This window comes from Galeopterus variegatus, unplaced genomic scaffold (assembly GCF_000696425.1).
Source record: "Galeopterus variegatus unplaced genomic scaffold, G_variegatus-3.0.2 Scaffold5467, whole genome shotgun sequence".
Taxonomy (NCBI): Eukaryota; Metazoa; Chordata; class Mammalia; order Dermoptera; family Cynocephalidae; genus Galeopterus; species Galeopterus variegatus.
Window position 1 is genome coordinate 65,375 of NW_007731578.1, and position 18,213 is coordinate 83,587.

An 18,213-nucleotide genomic window follows, 5' to 3' on the forward strand; every position below is an offset into this window, starting at 1 on the left:
GGAGCAACACCGAGGCTTGCGATCCCGTTGCCGGTCCCCGGTCCGGTACGGGGGCAACACTGAGGGTTGCGATCCATTGCCGGACACGGAAAAAAAGACAAAAGACAAAAAAAAAGAAAAAAAAGAAAAGGGCCTGGCAAACAATAGCTCCTCCGCTTGTCTTCGCCATTGTTACTGTTGCGCGTTGGGGAAGGGAACTTCTAACACTCAAAAGAAAAGGCAAGCAGACCCCCAGACCTTAAAAATGAATGGATTTGCAGATCAGAAACTGCCTAAACAAATTAACAAGGGCAACCATAAATCCAGACTTTGCTGGGCACAAGTTTCTGGAGGCGCTTGGGGGCAATCCTTCCTCCAGCCCTACTAGCATGGGAGGCTGTGATGTGCATTCTAGGAGCACTGTAGCCTGTTCGGGGGTGTTTCCTCTGTTCCTTCCAGATGTAGGCTTCTTCTCCAGCCTTGGGACTGGCCTCATTCCTGCTGTGCTGTCACCCTGGCTTTCTAAAGGCAAACAAGGTCTGGGCCCTGAAAGAGGAAGGAACTTTCCCCTCTGGCACCATAGACAGTAGCCATGGCCTGGCCTCCTTCACCTCTAATGGAGCTTTCTGCAGGCTCCATCTGATTTCTTGTAGCCAACTGGCCACTGGGGGCTGAAGCTATCCCAGCCTCGGCCACAGTTGGGCTTCCTTAGCCAGATACTCCTTCAGTTCCCCCCTTGACCTCCCTGTGATCCTCCTGACCTTGGCAGTGGATCCCATTCCTCCCTGCACAAGCTCACCTACCTTAAAAGGCCAGAAAAGGGTGCAGGGGACCATTTCTTCCAATTCCTAAGCAGATGCCCCGCCCAGCGCTCCAGCTTGGAATTCCAGCATCCATATCTGGAAGACAATAGATGGTGGGGCTTCCCCAGGCATGGAGTTGTTTACCCTGCTTGGGCCAGGAAGGTCCTGGCCCTTTCCTTGCCCCCTTGCTCCTTGAGGGTGACTCTGTCCCCTAAGCATTGTTTTCTTTCCGGTGGAATTTCTGCTCTTGAGGAGTCAGTGTTCTGTTCCTCACATCCTGGTTTCCTCCTGTCCAGACAGGGCTGGCAATCAGCCAGGAGACCGACCATTCATGGAGAGGTCAGGGGCTGAGGACAGCAAAGGGCTGAAGCAAAAAGTGGAAGCCGAAGTTCCTGTTGGTCAGGCCTCAAGGCCTCTTCTGCATGGGCCTGTGGTGTGTCCACCGTGGACAGCGAGCCCTATCCTCTGCAGTGGGGCAGCACGAGCCTGCGGAGCAAGCCCAGGGTGGACATGTGAGGAGGTTACATGCAGATGGGGACACACTCTACCAAAAAACAATGAATCAATGAACTCAGGCAGACAGGCTAAGATCAAGGCCAACCTCCAATGTCATCACGAAGCAGGGGGTGGGTCTGCCCAACACCTGTTTCAACTCCCCTGCCCATGGCATTTCCTGCGGGCCTTTGCAAGGTAGGGGAGAAGGAGCGGATGTGGGGTGAGGGGGTGGGGGGCAGCTCAGAACTTCCCTCTCCTGTCCTAGACCCTAGCCTGCATGCCAGTTCCAGGAAAGATCCAAGTCTCATCCCTGGAGTGTTAGAAGCACCCCATGTCAGTCTTCCCTTCCAGCCACGGAGCAGAAGGGGCCCCAGAGCCCTTTGTCGAGTCTGAGCTGCCTCATATCTGCCACCTCAGCTCCCCTCACCCCAACAGCCCCAGCCCTCTCCTCCAGTCCCCCAGGAAGGCGGCACTGAGATGTGAATAACAGTTACTCGTCCTGCCTGCATCAGCCCTTACTCACATAGTCCTGTTAGTTCCTGACACTGATAGGGGGTGGGGGGTGGGGGGGACACAGCAGGGACAAAGCAGAGCCCCCCAGGAAGGGGACTGGGGAGGAGAGCATGTTACAATTCTCAGGTGGGGTTTTGGGGCCTGGGGGTCAGGGGACAGCAGGAATTGCGAGTCTAGAGGGTCTGTTTAGATCCAAGTTCTTAACATGGTAATAATGCCCTGGTTGGGCATCCTCCTCCACAGGAAGCCTGGTCCTTCAATGCCAGTGCCAAACACAGGTCAGAACCCCTGGTGGCCTTCCAAGTGACCTGGTCCAGCCACACCTGCTGAGCTTCAGGGATTTCCTTACCAAAAGACCTGATTAGCTAACCCCCTCCCTTCTAGCACAGAAATCCTGGCCTCTACCCTCTGGAAAGCAATGCACTCAAGAGAAGACACATTAAAAAAAAAGGAATACAATTTTTAAGGTTAGCTGAAACCTACTGATACTTTCTATGGATAGATATGGGTGGTCATTTTATTCACACCGTTTTTGAAATCCTAACAATACTATTACAGAAGTGGCATCACTTTGCAGAAAAGGAAACTGAGGCCTAGGGGAGAAAAGGGAGTTGCCCAGAATTTCCTGCTTATGCATGGGCCACGTCTGCCTCTTTCTACAGCGACTGTCTTGTTCAGCCCCACGACGTCTGGATGAGGAGACTGAGGCTCTAGGATGGCAAATGACTGTTCATGACAACCCAGATCATTGCAGCCAAGACTTATCTGGCCACAGTGGTGACCATCACAGAATCCTGTGTCCAGGGCAAACACACCAGGCTCAGTAAGCAGGTTGGACTGAATATCCGGTAGGAGGGGAAGGGTCATCTCTTGGTTGTGGGGGGGTCTCTTGGCGCTGCCTGAGGTCCAGTGGTGACCATCACAGAATCCTGTGTCCAGGGCAAACACACCAGGCTCAGTAAGCAGGTTGGACTGAATACCCGGTAGGAGGGGAAGGGTCATCTCTTGGTTGTGGGGGGGTCTCTTGGCGCTGCCTGAGGTCAGGAGAAGCTGGCAGTAATGGAGGTACCGAAGGCAAAAGCAGGACCCAAAGAGTGACATGAGGGGTGGGGGCAGTGGCAGGGAGCATTTCAGTGCTCCGGAGAAGGGAGAGGGCACAGGAAACGGCAGAATGAGGAAGCTGGGAGTGGGCAGAGTCAGGCAGTCCTTCTATGTGGTCTCCAGCTGCACTGAGGGTGCTGCTCAGGACAGCGACACAGTGTAAGTTCCTGAAGACAATGACATCTCTGAAGGTCCCACAAAACCCACCCCAGAAAAGGTCCTAAGAAGCTGATCCATGGTCTAGTGGGCTGCATTGGAGGAAGAGGGGAGCAGCCGTCCATGCGTCCATGGCCTCCCTGGCCAGGCAAAGGTCCCTGCTCCTCTCCCTCTGCACACCATGGCCATTCTCCCAGCCCCTACAGCTGTAGAATTACATGAGGGGTGTGGGAAGGGCTCTAGGAAAGCCAGCAGCCTGGCTGCATTATGATGATCAGGACAGCTAGAGGGTGACTCAGACATGCAAGAGGCCTGCTCCCATATGGCAAGGAAGCCGGGCAGAAAGGAATGGACAGTGACTCGGGCTGTCCCTGAGCCCCTGTGGCAAATTCCATCTGTGCTTATCACCCAGGCTCTTTGTCCCTGGGACCTCTGCCACCCACGAGTATCCCACTGACCCAGGGTCACCGTCTCTCTGGGTGTCTGCCCAGCTCAGTCGGAGATCAGTAAAATGGTCATGTCCAGAGTCAGGATCTAGAGTAGAATAGGAACATCAATTTCAAGGAGGTGGGAAGGGGGATACAGAAAGAGCAGAGACCTACAACAGTCAATCTCACAGGAAGCAAGGCAGAACTGGGGAGACATTTCTCCCTAAGATGAAGACATTGGAGAGAGGAGGGGGTGTTGTCTGTCCTTCCCTGCAGGGCTTTGTGCCTCCTGACCCACCCCATCCATATGGTCCTCCCTGCTTCTCCCCCATAACCCAGTCTCAGCCTCACTTCCTCCAGGAAGCCCTCCACTCCACAATTAAGCCCACACCAGTTCTGACGTCTCTACCCTCATAGCCTAAGTCTTACAATTCAGTTACAGACAGCTTTGTGTTTTTATCTCATTATTTCCAACACTCATTGATCTTCTGCCCCAGTAAGTGTGTACATTCCTTCAGCGAAAGGAGAAGTTTATACTTCTCTGTATCACATCAAGCACTGATTGTCAGTGAATATTTGTCCATTTAGGGGAAGCCAAGATCCACCCAAAAGCGAGTGTGAAATAAAAGAGGATGTTTCCAGAGAAAGATATAAAGGGGGCTCAGGAATGTAGACAATGAGGAACAAGTTCTGGTAAAGATGAATAAAAGTGAATCAGAGTTAGACTATTCAGATACGTGGGTCAAGAGAAGTGGAAGGAGGGTAGAATTTGGTCAGTGTGGCCGGGAGGTGCCCTGAGGCCTGCCCCGCCTCGCCTGGCTGACACCAGCAGCCTGTGGTCACATCTACCGCAGAAACCTCACACTCCACCACCCCTGCCCATTCAACTGCCCCTCGGTGGCCATACTGGTCCCGAGGAGGCTCGTTCTTGCCTGGGGGCAATAAGGGTCATTCATGCTTAATATGAGAAGCCTGGCACTAAACGCTTCTGGAAATAGAGATAAATAAGACATGCAGTGGCTACAGTAAGTTTAAGTACAGACATGATTGTAGGACAAGGGAATGTGCCAATGTACAAAAGTGGTTAAAATGTTATAGGGGAATCAACAAGAGGTGGGAGAGGTGGTGGCAGAATGGGTTGAAGGGCCTGGCCTGGAAGAGGGGGAGCTCAGCCTTATTTTCACCTGTTGGTAAAATGAGTCCCCCTCGTCCCTGGTGTGCTTGAGGGATCAGGATGCATGTGGAATGTCAGTCAGGCCCATCTATGACCCTACAGCCCAGGGAGAAATATCTACCTGGGATCTAAAATCTGAAAAGTTAGCCAGTGGGGGCGTGTTGTGACTGGGGTGAATTCTCTCAGGTAACCAGCCAATCTGCTCTGAGGCATTTAATGCCTGCGCTCTGCTGAATGCCATGGAGGGAATTAAAAAGAAGGCCTAGAACATTCCTCCCTCAAGGAGCTTCATTGTATTGAAATTAACAGCTCACTCTTTTTTATAGCAGAGCAGTATTCCATTGTGTAGATATACCACATTCTCCGTATCCACTCATCTAATGATGGACATTTGGGCTGGTTCCAAGTCTCGGCTATTGTAAATAGTGCTGCAATAAACATTGGAGTACAGGTATCCCTTTGACATGATAATCTCCATTCCTCTGGGTATATTCCCAGCAGTGGGATAGCTGGGTCATATGGCAGATCTATCTGTAATTGTTTGAGGAGCCTCCAAACCATTTTCCATAAAGGCTGCACCATTTTGCAGTCCCACCAACAGTGTTGAAAGGTTCCTTTTTCTCTACAACCTCTCCAGCATTTATCATTCTCAGTCTTTTGGATATTAGCCATCCTAACTGGAGTGAGGTGGTACATGGATGGGCTTAGAAAAAATTATATTAAGTCAGGCACAGAAAGAGAAATACCATATGTTCTCATTTATTTGTGGGAGCTAAAAATAAATAAATACACAAACAAACAGGGTGGGGCAAGAAAGAAGACACAACAATCACAATTCCTTGAACTTGTTAAGACAAGTGAACAGATATGATATTGATAGGGGCGTAATAACTTCGTATAGCATACATTATACGAAGTTATAAGGGGGAGGGGGGACATGGCGGGGGAGGGAGGATTCGGTAAAGGGCTATGAAAATCAACTACATTGTATACTGATAAAATAAAATTAAAAAAAAAAAAGAAATTAACAGCTCAGACTGTCTGGGTTCCTGTCCTGACTCTGACATCCACCAAGAGAGGCTGCCACTTAGTGAGAGCCGAGAATGTGCCCAACATTGGACAGACAATATTTCATGTAACCCTCACAACAACCCTGAAAGATGTGAATCATTGTTAGCCTTTTACAAATAAGAAAACTGAGGTGCAAGAAGGTTGATTTCTGCCTAAGGACCCTAGTCAGCAAGAACCGCAGGAGTTAGATCCCTGACCAGAGGCCAGCTCTGTCTGATCCAATGAGCACTAGTCTCTCATTTATGGTGCGGTCACCGTGTGGCCTTGAGCACATCGCTCACCTCTCTGGACCTAAGGGCCCTCACCTGTAAATTAAAAGAACAGGCTTAATGATTCTACAGCCCATCCTGCTCTGAAACTCTATGATACAATTGGAGGGAAAAAGCAACCGCAGACAAGCAGGGGCTTCACTGGGGGGACACAAGTCTGAGTGCTGAAGGAGAAATGGCTTGTTGGCTTGCCGGGGGCTGGAGGAGACAGAAAGGCGAGGGGGTGATGGAGGCAGAGGAGGGAAGTCAGGCATGGAGCCAGTCTGAGGAGGGGCCCCCCCAGACAGGCTGAGGCTGCCCCATGTCGGGCTATCCCTGGGCCATGATCTTAAAGGAAAAAGGCTGAGGCACAGGGCCTGCATCTCAGCTCACTCCTAGAGAGGGGCAGAGCGTGCCCAGCCCAAACACAGGCTATTTTTGGTGTTGTGTTGTTTGGAGAGCAACCAGGCCAGAAATAGTGTTGTGACTGAGTAGGGCCCTGTCTTTCTGCCACCCCCAGCTCTCCCAGTGAAATCACCAGGAATCAGGAGGCTGGGTCCAACATTCCAGGGAGCCTGTGTAACTGACAACGAGGGGAGGCAGCCCGCTCTTCCCCACCGGAAGGGCTGGAAGGGCTCGGCAGTGGGAGCAGAGCATTTGACTGTAAAAGGGATTCTGGAAGATGGGAGGAGAGGGAAAGAGGGATTGAGTCAGAGAGTGGAAAAGAGAGAGTGTGAGGTGGGGAGAGATCTCACGTGGCAGAGCAGAGGAGACAGGAGGAGAGGAATGGGAGAGAAACCGGGAGACAGGAGGATCGGGCAGAAGAAACCAGGAAGAGGGAGGCTCAGAGGGAGAAAAGAACCGTGAAAAAGAGAGCCAGTGGGTGGCTGGTGTTGGGGCAGCGAGGGAGGAGGAAAGAGGAAGGGCAGAGCACGGGCAGGAGGGCAGTGATGAAGGGGTGGCGGGAAGACCCTGCGCTGAGGCCCAAATTGAGCCAGGCCTCATGACTAGGGCATGAGGGTGGGGGTGGGGGTGCGAGGCAGACCAGGAAAGTATGAGTCTGGTCTAGTCACGAACCACCTGCTGAGGGGGCAGATGGAGATGTCTTTCCCAGTTGGCTAGGACTGGAACTTCCCCCAGAAATCCACAGCCCTGTAACTCACTCTCTTATCTCTGACCCTCAGGAAATCAGAGATCCAGCTATTTCAACAGCAGGGACTTTTCTCTGTCCGTTTGACCCCTTACCAAAGAGCCAGCTTGAGAGAGAGCCCTGGGTTCCAGGCTGTTTGGGGTTCTGTGGGAAAAGGGAAAGTGACGATCCCTTGAGTCAGGCTGGGTTCTGAGAAGGGTGTCATGGGGAGGTCTGCTGGGGAGCAGGCAGCTGAGCCTCATCTCCTGGGGAGACAAGGTGGAGGGCTCAAGGCCATGTGCATGGAGAGGAGAGGCAGGGGCCACGGTCAATTCTGGGCTGTAGATCATCCAGGCAGCCCTAGCTCGTCAGAGTCAAAGGAAAAGCCAGAAGCTTCCATGTCTAGAAACTAGACCTCACCTCAGTTTCTGATACATGCCCACCATATGCCTACAAGTTCCCTCCAGATTGGGAAAATACCCCTTAGTAAGTCAACCGTTCCTGTTTCCAAGGTAAAATGCACCCCCGCCACCTAGTCAGGACACACAGCTGCTCCCAGGCTCTCCTGTGCCTGAAAACGGAGTGTCTTTTCTGGAATGGCATCAAGATCACCCACCAGGTCCACAAGCAGGGACAGAATTGGTCATGCCCTAGCAAGGCCCAGGCCATCCACAGAAAACAGCAGAGGCTTTTATAGCTAAGGCCTGGCAAGGTGTGGGACCATGACTCCTGGAGGGACAGTCAGAGAAAGGGATGGAGGCTGGAGGGGCTGGGCATTGAGGCACCTGGAGGAGGCCACTTCTAGCTGCCTCTAGACTCCCTGCTCTTCCAAATCCATCGGGCTTGGCAATCGGATTCCCAGATCCCTTTGCCCCTCGGGTCCCGACGGATGGAGGTCAAGACACTGGGGGCATTTCTGAGCGGAGGAGATGGCTTTGGGCCTGGCCTCTGTCTTCTCCATCCCAGAGGTCAGGGGCAGATGCTTTTTCCTCACCACTAACCACCCTCTCGGGGACTCCAAACCACAACTGAAAAAAAGGAAAAAGACATAAACAAGAAGCATTTATACAGGAACAGTTCTCTAATGAGTCTGTGATCCCAACTTTCCAGCTGAGGTTTCTATTTCTTCCCCTGCCATCCCCCTCCACCTGACTCCCAGGAGCAACGGAGAAAACAAAAGCAGAGTAAATATGGGAAAGCTGTTCAGCTGTGGTTGCCCTTGGTATCTGTTTACTGAAAAAACCCAAAACAAATATCCCAGCACTACCACCCACCTAAACTTCCTGTGACTCTGCTATCAGCTGTCTCTATGGATACTCCCAGTTGAATCCCACCACCTACACAAAGTAGGACAGCATGTGGACCCCAAGTGCACCATACCTCCCTGCAAGACCCCTTTGGCACTACCCCAGCCACAACATCCAGGCCACGTGGCCAAGGGCGCCTGACCCTGGCAACTCCCCAAATGCACTAGTCTGGTCCTACATGCTCAACTGTTAGCCAATTTCCACCCCCTGTAGAATTTATCAGTCATTCTTCCTCCCCTAACCCCAATGCCCTAAAATCCCACCCACAAACCCACCATGAATTGACACTCCACTTCTATCCCTCCTCCTGCTGCTCCAGCCCTCCAGTGTCCATGCCTGGAGGAAAAGGATAAGGCAGACGCTCTCCCCAGTCTCAGCAGGCAACTAACTCAAAGAAACCAAACTCACGCCTCGGACTCCTAATTCCTTGCCAAGCTTCTACCCTGGTAACCTCTGGTTCCTTTCAGCCACCACCACCCCAACCAGCACACCTCAAACCCCAGCCAGACAGGGCTGTTGACACAGAAAGAGGCACCGAGAGAGTCTGGACACGTGAGGGGAGTCAGCCACACATCATCAGAGGCTGGCAGCCGGGCGGGCACATGGCGGGGATGAGGGAAAGACTGGGAGTCCTCCAGTCCTAGACAGACAAAACCCAGACAATCACACAGCACACTACATGCCCTCTGGCTGCTGGGCTGAGGCCAAGAGAAGGGAGGGTGTTCTTTCCAGGAGGTCGGCCAGGGCATGGGGCAAACAGCACTGACAGAGAAAAGTTTGTAGGATTGTTAGCTTCTTTGATAACTCCACAGTTACCCGTTTCTCCAAAGGAAAAGGGGAAAATGTGAGCTGATTTTCCCCACGCTGAGCACTAGGGGAGGTAATCTGAATACTGGACATTTTGGGCCATCTGGCACTGCCAGGGGTCAAGGTGGCAGAACATCCAAAGAGAGTGGGACACAGGCAGAGGGCGGCAAATGGAGGACCTTGGGTCAAGGCAATCAGGGCTTGCTCAATTGTTCCTGAGCCCTCTTACACACGTACACACTCAGAGCAGCACGCGCACACACACACGTGCCTCAGCAGGTCCTGGAGAGGGAGGTGCCGAGGGGGCCCGGCTGTTCAGACAGACTTCCAGAACCAGAAGGTGGGTGGGGCTGGAACATGAGTTAGTCTATTTCCTGCCCACATCTGGTATAAAAGGAGGCAGCAGCCCAAGGAGGAGCACAGCTGAGTCTGGCTGCGGGGCCAAGAGCACTCTCAAGAGAGAGCCACACACCCACCTCCAGCAGCCGAATCGCCACAACCCAGCAGGCCAGCAATTGCAGCAGCAGCAGCAGGACGAACCGCCAATCACAAAGCACCTTGGAGAACTGCAGGTAGGAGGAAAGCAAACTCCCACCATCTCTTACATCCAGCTTAAGGCGGAGAACTCCCTTCTAGAATCTCCTTCATCCACCACCCCCACTTTTCCTCTGTTTTCTTTCCCTGGAGACCTGCAGCCTCGAGCCGACCCTGCCCTGGCCATAACCACAGGGGAGCTGGGTGGGTGGTCAGGCCCCATTGCCCAGAAACAAGGACCTCCACTCTGTCTTTCTCAATGAAGACATCCCCCCTCTTTTCCTACCTCAGGAAAGGGATTTTTCACACCTGCTAACTTGAATGTAACAATAGTTGTAAAAGCCTCATTAGAGAGGGGCTGGCCAGTTAGCTTAGTTGGCTAGAGCATGGTGCTGATGATACCAAGGTTCAGGGTTCGATTCCTGTGCCAGCTAGCTGCCAAAAAAAAAAAAAAAAAAAAAAGCCTTATAAGAGAATTAAAAAGCATCATTGCAAATCAAAGATGCCATTATAATTCAGCCTCTCAGCCTCCTGGAGAGGAAGGGGTGACACTGGAGCAGTTTCCAAGATTCCCACAGAGGAAAATGGGCTTAAAACTCCCCGAAGCTGATTAGTAATAGGAATTGGTCTGAATTGGTCTGAGAAGGAGTTGGAAGACTCAGAATCCAAATGTATCATGGTCTCTCAATGAATCTTGCCCTTGTGTTCACCTAACAAGGAGAGCTTGGTCCCTGGCTGGGGTGCTACCTCCCCTCCCACTCGCCAGTCTTCTGGAACTCTTCCACCATCACATCTTTTTCTGTTTGCTCTAGGATGCAGATGTCTCCAGCTTTTGCCTGCTTAGCCCTGGGCCTGGCCCTGGTCTTTGGTGAAAGGTCCACCTTGCACCCTCAAGAGTCCCAGATGGCCCAACTGGCCACAGACTTTGGAGTGAAGGTGTTTCAGCAGGTGGCACAGGCCTCCAAGGACCGCAATGTGGTTTTCTCTCCCTATGGGGTGGCCTCGGTGCTGGCCATGCTGCAGCTGACAACAGGAGGAGGAACCCGGCAGCAGATCCAAGCGGCCATGGGATTTAAGATTGATGGTGAGACATGGGGCAGAAGGGGAGGTAGGCAGTCATGCCGTCTTCACAGAAGAGGGGTCGAACCAGCCAGAAGCTGAGGAAAGGCTGGCTCCAGCTTAGCCAAGCCAACTCATGTGCAGCTGTGCTACTGAGACCACTCCATCTTCTTCTCACATCACCCTGCATCACTTGGCCCTTGACCTGCCAAGGTTGTCCAGGACAGTGGATTTGGCCTAGGACAGCCTTGCCTTGCTGCTTATTTATTAACTGTGTGACCCGAACTCCTCTAAAGCTCAGTTTCCTCATCTATAAGATGCAGATAATAAAAATCCCTTCCACATAGGGCTGCTGTAAAGATTAAACAGAATTAAGCATATGAAATGCTTAGCATAACCATTAGTAAAAGAAAAAATTTAGAGTTGTAACTTAAAAACAGAGAAAAATATTCCAATCCAAAGAAAGAGTTAGGACTTGAGACTTTTGAGGAAAGGAAGGAGATGCAGAAAAGAGATTAAGGTTTGGAAGGAAATCTCCCTCCAGAGACCCCTCAGGGAGCAAAAGACCTGCATCCATCCAGGCCTAATGTGTCCTTTCTTCCTTGCCTCACACAGAGAAGGGCATGGCCCCCGCCCTCCGTCACCTGTACAAGGAGCTTGTGGGACCATGCAACAAGGATGAGATCAGCACCACTGATGCCATCTTTGTCCAGCGGGATCTGAAGCTGGTCCAGGGCTTCATGCCCCACTTCTTCAGCCTGTTCCGAAGCACTGTCAAGCAAGTGGACTTTTCAGAGGTGGAAAGAGCCAGATTCATCATCAATGACTGGGTGAAGAGACACACAAAAGGTGAGCAGGCAGGGAGTCCCAAGGGCCTGTGGAGAAAGGGAGTCTGGAAACAAATCCCTGTATCACATCCCCCCCCCCCCCTTCAGCATTCTCTCCTCTGTGGACAGATGACCAAGTGCTTTAAGAACCAAAGCATAACAGCTAATATTTTTTGTAGTTAGGCTTTCTCATGAATCCACTCTAAGGGCACCCCTAAAAAGTGTTATGAGATTTAATAAGAACAGAAATAACCATGACAAGGGCCGGCCCATGGCTCACTCGGGAGAGTGTGGTGCTGATAACACCAAGGCCCCGGGTTCGGATCCCACATAGGGATGGCCAGTCAGCTCACTGGCTGAGCGTGGTGCTGACAACCCCAAGTCAAGGGTTAAGATCCCCTTACCGGTCATCTTTATAAAAAAAAAAAAAAAAGAAATAACCATGACAAGGAACACACACAAGCCTTCAAGACTGCAGGTTAGGAGGCTAAGTAAAGTGTGAAGTAAAGGAAGATTTAAGTTCCCAGCTCTGATCCTGGACAGGCTCCCAGGATCAAGAAAGTGTGGTGAGCTGCAAGACTTTCTGAGATAGTTGGGAAGTGAGAACAGGTTGAAAATAGCTAGATTGATTCAAGACCTGTCTGCCCTCTGACTGGATCCCTTCAACATAAATCCATTTGAGGACTGGGAGCTGAAGAGAACCATCTAAGAGGATTAAAAAATATCTAACCTTCTGACCACCTGGCTTTCCCATAGGTATGATCAGTGACTTACTTGGGGAAGGGGCCGTGGACCAGCTGACGCGCCTGGTGCTGGTGAATGCCTTCTACTTCAATGGCCAGTGGAAGATGCCCTTCCCAGACTCAGGAACCCACCGCCGCCTCTTCCACAAGTGCGATGGCAGCACCGTCTCTGTGCCCATGATGAGTCAGACCAACAAGTTCAACTACGGTAAGTACAACACCTCCCTTCCCCACATCCCACAACTACTGCCTCTCGTCCCTGGGGTCTCCTGAGCGACATCCAAAACATCGCCCTCTGAGGGAGAAAGACCACAGGGAATGTTCCTTTCTATGGGAGGAGAAGCCCTAGAATACACCTCAGCTTTGACAAAGACTTCCCAAATGTGAGCCACCAAGATAATGGGAGCAGAAAAAAGGAGCTTGGTCTCATGCAAGATAAAGCTGATATCCAGAAATCCCCTCAGGCCCACCTCTGACCACTTGACTCCTGTCTCTCATCTTTGTGTGTTTCTAGTGTGATTATCTGGGGCCAACATGTCCTGCTGGGGACAGACTATGTGGAGGTTGAGATTAAGGAGATGAGGACTGGAATGAATTAGTTGCTGGGTGTAGGGGAGAGAGGGATGAAGGTAAAGAAGGCCAAAAGGACACGGAGAAACTAGAAGACACTGAATTGGCAGAAGGTAAGGGAAATGGAAACTAAAATACTGAATAGTGGGCAGAGGAATCTCGAAAGCCAGGATGGAGAACTCGGTTTCCAGAGAGTGGAGAGGACAGGAGAACTAGCTGAAAACCCAGTTCAGCGAGTTAGAATGAACAAGAGCAGGAGCCATTTCCAACGTGCCATCTTGGTATCTTCATAGCTGAGTTTACCACCCCTGATGGCCATTACTACGACATCCTGGAACTGCCCTACCACGGGGACACCCTCAGCATGTTCATCGCTGCCCCCTATGAGAAAGAGGTGCCACTCTCTGCCCTCACCAGTGTCCTGGATGCCCAGCTCATCAGCCAGTGGAAAGGCAATATGACCAGACTGCCCCGCCTCCTGGTTCTGCCCAAGTAAGCCACCCCTTGCTCTTGCCACACTTGCAATGCCCTGATCCCCCTGTCTCCCCCCTCCCTTCTCTCCTGGCTCCCTGAAATCACCACCTCCCTGTTGAGTTTCCCAGATCCAGATGCTTGCAGGGCAGAGATGTGTGTGGGAGGCTGATGGGAAACACTCTGGCCTGGGTTTGATTAAGGTTCCTCGCATCCTCCCCCCCCCCCCTTCATCTCGAGGTGCATCCCAGCACTGACCATCCTTCCCTGGCTCAGAGGTGCTGCGGACTGGCAGATCAAATGCCCACCCAGTGCTGAGACTCCCTTCTCCCCCCAAGCCTGGGCATTTCCCTCCCCAGAAACAGTGTGCATATACTATTTTGGAGTGTAGGTGACTTGTTTACTCACAGAAGCAGGTTTTTGCTTCCACAAACTTTGTTTTTCAGGAGGGCAGGAGAGAGCTTTTCTAGACTATGCTCCCACATTGACCACCTCCAGAAAACCCAGTAAAAAACAGCCAGAAGGAGAGACATAGAAATGATGGGGGGAGGGCATAATCTGTCTATGCCCATTTACGAATGCCCTGCACTCCCACCTCTAACTCCTCAAGTCAACATCTGAACAATAGAACAAAAGAAATCACTTTCACACATGGAGCAGCTCGAACTACAGCTTCTAGCTGGGATTCCAACAAAGCAGAATTTTAAGATCCTTCTGCAGAAGCAAAGGGGGTGGAGAAGGCTGAGGCTGGGTAATTGTTGAATTACAGGGAAGCCTCCCACCATGCTTACCCCAAATTTCCAGATGCCATAATACCAGGCTTGGAGGAAGGGGAGAATTTAGTTGGTTAGCTAGTTTTTTTCCTCTCTCTCTCACATAAAAATCAAAGTAGTTAGTCGTACCCTGGTGGGAAGCAGAGAGTGCCATAAAGTCTTGCTGCTTGAGTCCTTGTCAGGGTTAGCTCTCAGAAACACTCTACAGACCAGATTTTTGTTCCAACATCCTTGCAAAAGAATTCACCCTTTGCCTCCCAGCCAGACTGAACAAAATTAGGATGAAACTACTGTCTTATTTGAAGAAAGTAATTCGTCATAGGTTTGAGGAGGTGAGGAGATTGCAGGAGAATGTTTATTAATATTAGAAACTTCCAGTAAGGAGAGAGACTTTGCAAACAGATTTGAAAAAACAGGCTTCCCTCTTCAACTTTCACATCAGTTCCTATCCTGTCGGTCATCCCTGCTGTCCAGGGGGGACACCTGGAAGGGGGCTGGGAGAGGCAGTGACAGGGGCCAAGCTTGAACTGTCTCCTGCTGCTGTCTGCAGGTTCTCCCTGGAGAGTGAAGCTGACCTCAGGAGGCCCCTGGAGAACTTGGGGATGACTGACATGTTTAGGCCAGACCAGGCAGACTTCTCGAGTCTTTCAGGTGAGAGATTTTCCCTCTTGTTTTCTTATCCCGGTGGACAGTGGGGCCCCTAAGAGGACAAAGGAGTCTTTCCCTGAGAGTGTCGGCTGACCTACCCTTGTGTCCACCTCTGTTTCAGACCAAGAGCTTCTCTATGTGTCGCAGGCACTGCAAAAAGTAAAGATTGAGGTGAACGAGAGCGGTACAGTGGCCTCCTCCTCCACAGGTGAGTCTGGTGCAGGGGAGGCACCGCAAGCCTCAGCCCCAGGCTTCCAGGAGGGGCCTCTGCCTGGCGCCTCCATCACCCTTCAGGATAACTAGTCCCCAAACCTGGAATGGACCCCGCTGCCCTGATGGCTTCTCAGAACAGCTCTTCCTGTGCAGAGAACAAAAGCCCCACCATCTTCCTTTACCCCTGTTTCTCAGCCCCATAAAATGGGCCTGCTTTCCCTGCGACTCCATTCCCTCACCTGGTGGCTCCTGAGGTCCTGAATGTGAAAAGGCCTCCCAAAGGAAGACCCGAGTTGTTTCCCATAGTGGGTAGTAAGCTTAAGGAACTTGATTATCAATAAGCCCCAAAAGGGTTGAGATAAGTGTGTTTGTGAGTGCATAGCTGATAGATCTCTTCCAAACTCCTGCAGGAAACCAGGTCTTAGAGGATGCCCCTAAACTTTTAAGGTTCATGTTCAGGAGAACAAACGTCTCCTAAAAAGCACTTTCCAATGTTGCCATCAGATAGAAGGCTGCTGTCAACGGATCACTTGTGATCGGTGCAGACACCACTGCTCATGTCCCTCCGTTCTGAGACATTGTCCCTTCTCTTCCAGCCATCCTAGTCTCAGCCCGAATGGCCCCTGAGGAGATCATCATGGACAGACCCTTCCTCTTTGTGGTTCGGCACAACCCCACAGGTGAGCCCGGAAGCCCACAATGTCCCATTGTCCTCCCACCCATTCTCCTTGTCTCGGGCACAGTCTACACAGGTGTAGACAACCCTCAAGCCCCAAGAGGACTTTAGGCAAAGAATCCATAACTCTGCTCGGCTTCCTCTCCTCAGAGAAGGTGGTCATCTGCTGTAGACAGTGTGGTGCCAGGACCCCAGTCCTAGCTTAGTCACTTAAGCAGCTATGACTCCAGATAGCTCACTCATCTCGGATCTCAGTTCATCCAGACATATTGAGCTGTAACTTTCCTTCCAATTCTCAACTCACATGATTCTTCCATCCTCAGGAACAGTCCTTTTCATGGGCCAAGTGATGGAACCCTGACCATGGGCAGAGAAGCCCTCTTCTGGGACAAAACTGGAGATGCATTAAAAAGAAGAAGCTCTGATGAAGTGCACTTTTGCTTTAATGACTCTTTCTGGAGAAAGAGAAAACATTTGCCTTTTTCTGAAAAATGGTAAATTTTTCAAATCTGCCACCTAGACCTCAGCCTCTCCCAAGAGTGGGAGAGAGGACCTTGGCTCCAGACTCCCTAGTCAGAGCCCTTGGGAGAGAACTCTGATGCACAACTCCCAGGAGGTCTCCAACCCAGACTGTAAAACTTGCAGGATCATTTGCACAGCTGCTTCAGCCCATGTCTCTGCCCATTCAGATCTTCAGACCTGGTTGACACTGATGCCCTAGCAGCATGGAACCACAGACTTACAGGAGTGTTTGTATACTTGGTAGAAACAATTTATGTTCTGGTCACGTTGCCGTCACTCTTGCACTGTCTGCCACTGCTGAGGAGGCTGGCAACAGGCCAAAGAAGGCCAGTGGAAGAAACACCCTTTCATCTCGAGGTGCATCCCAGCACTGACCATCCTTCCCTGGCTCAGAGGTGCTGCGGACTGGCAGATCAAATGCCCACCCAGTGCTGAGACTCCCTTCTCCCCCCAAGCCTGGGCATTTCCCTCCCCAGAAACAGTGTGCATATACTATTTTGGAGTGTAGGTGACTTGTTTACTCACAGAAGCAGGTTTTTGCTTCCACAAACTTTGTTTTTCAGGAATAGAGGAAGAAAGGTCAGATGTGTGCCTGGCTCTGCCGCCAATCTCCTGGTGGAGAGGGTAGGAGCCAGAGGTGTCCTTGAATATTTATCGCATCGTTGCCCCTGTATGCTTGTTAGAGAGAAAAAGGACTATTAAGGAAAAAGAATTATTTAAGCTTTCTCACAATGTTTCTCTGTGGTCTGCGTCATTGCATCTCAGGAGTCTGACCAGTTGACCATCACATCCCTCTGGGTGCCAAGCATGATGGGGCCCGCACTGCCACCTGGTGGCTGCCTGAACCCCCTGCTCCTCTGGTTTTCTTGCCTTTCTACTGGATGGATTAGGGCCCCTGCCAAGATGATCCAACTGCAGCCCACTTTAGGAATCAAAGGATGGGGTGGGGGAGAGAGACTTGAGCGAGGACAAAGTGGTTTCAAATTTTTCCAGTATATTTAGGAGCAGAAATGCAAGGGGCTACATGACCTACCAGGACAGAACTTTCCCCAATTACAGGGTGACTCACAGCTGCATCAGTGACTCACTTCAATGTGTCATTTCCGGCTGCTGTGTATGAGCAGTGGACATGTGAGGGCGGGGGCACAATGAAAGAGACAGCGAGCTTGGACTCAACTACCTTAGTTAGATAATCTTTTTGAAAACCTACTAGCTAGGGGGTATGGCGTAAAGACTGATTTATTGAAGAATTGCACATAGATGTGAAATGAATGTAATCTAAAAGAAGTCTAGTCATTCTACCACGCTCTTCACTGAAAAATCCTCATTCTTTGATTTTTTTTTTTCTTTTTCCATGATGCATTGGATGATGACAGCCAAACACAGCACCTACTTGGGGTTCCCAAACGTGGGGTCTCAAATATTCTTGAGATGGTGTTGAGTTATATGTCTTTTCACTTTTGATATATACACAAGTAAAAATGTTTCAAAAAATAATAAAATAAATAAATACAAAGAATATGCCAAAACAGTCTCTGCCTTTACTTTCTACATTTCACGCAGTACAAGAAATCAAAATCCTGTTGGCTTGTAGACCTCTCAGGTCAAAGAGATCTTTGTGAAACATACACCTACAGGCACAGGCATGTTGACCTGCCATGGGGGAGTCCATGAGACCAGTCATCAGGACCCTGCAACAAAGCCCCAAGGACATGTTGGGGGGGGCTTGATTCTCCCCCTGCACATCATCCTCAAAAAGGAAAGAGGGTTCCCCCAAACACCTTGCACCCACCCTAACGTGCCTGCTCACGGCCACTGTCCCTCTGGGCTCTCAACTCTGTTCATGCCATTGCCTTCCACCACCTAATGTCCCCCAACCACCTAACCCCACCCCCATTTCTCCAAGCCCAGATCAAGTTCCATTGCCTCCACCTGGGCTTTACCCATGAATCCTGCCAACATTATC

The 18,213-nt window shown here is 51.0% G+C and overlaps 1 protein-coding gene across 2 annotated transcripts; it reads left to right on the plus strand.

Moving 5' to 3' along the window:
- The first annotated feature begins 9,629 nt into the window (after positions 1–9,629).
- On the plus strand, positions 9,630–17,766 carry SERPINE1 (serpin peptidase inhibitor, clade E (nexin, plasminogen activator inhibitor type 1), member 1). 2 transcript variants are annotated; one of them, XM_008589476.1, is made up of 9 exons: positions 9,630–9,722; positions 10,694–10,829; positions 11,420–11,653; positions 12,388–12,582; positions 13,238–13,436; positions 14,739–14,839; positions 14,958–15,044; positions 15,646–15,729; positions 16,049–17,766. In XM_008589476.1, exons 2-9 carry the CDS (start codon positions 10,760–10,762, stop codon positions 16,084–16,086), a joined length of 1,008 nt encoding a protein of 335 aa, XP_008587698.1. In that variant the 5' UTR covers positions 9,630–9,722; positions 10,694–10,759; the 3' UTR covers positions 16,087–17,766. The 2 variants fall into 2 exon arrangements, with proteins under 2 accessions (XP_008587698.1, XP_008587697.1); XM_008589475.1 differs by having other exon boundaries at positions 9,657–9,783; positions 10,558–10,829.
- The last annotated feature ends 447 nt before the right edge of the window (positions 17,767–18,213 follow it).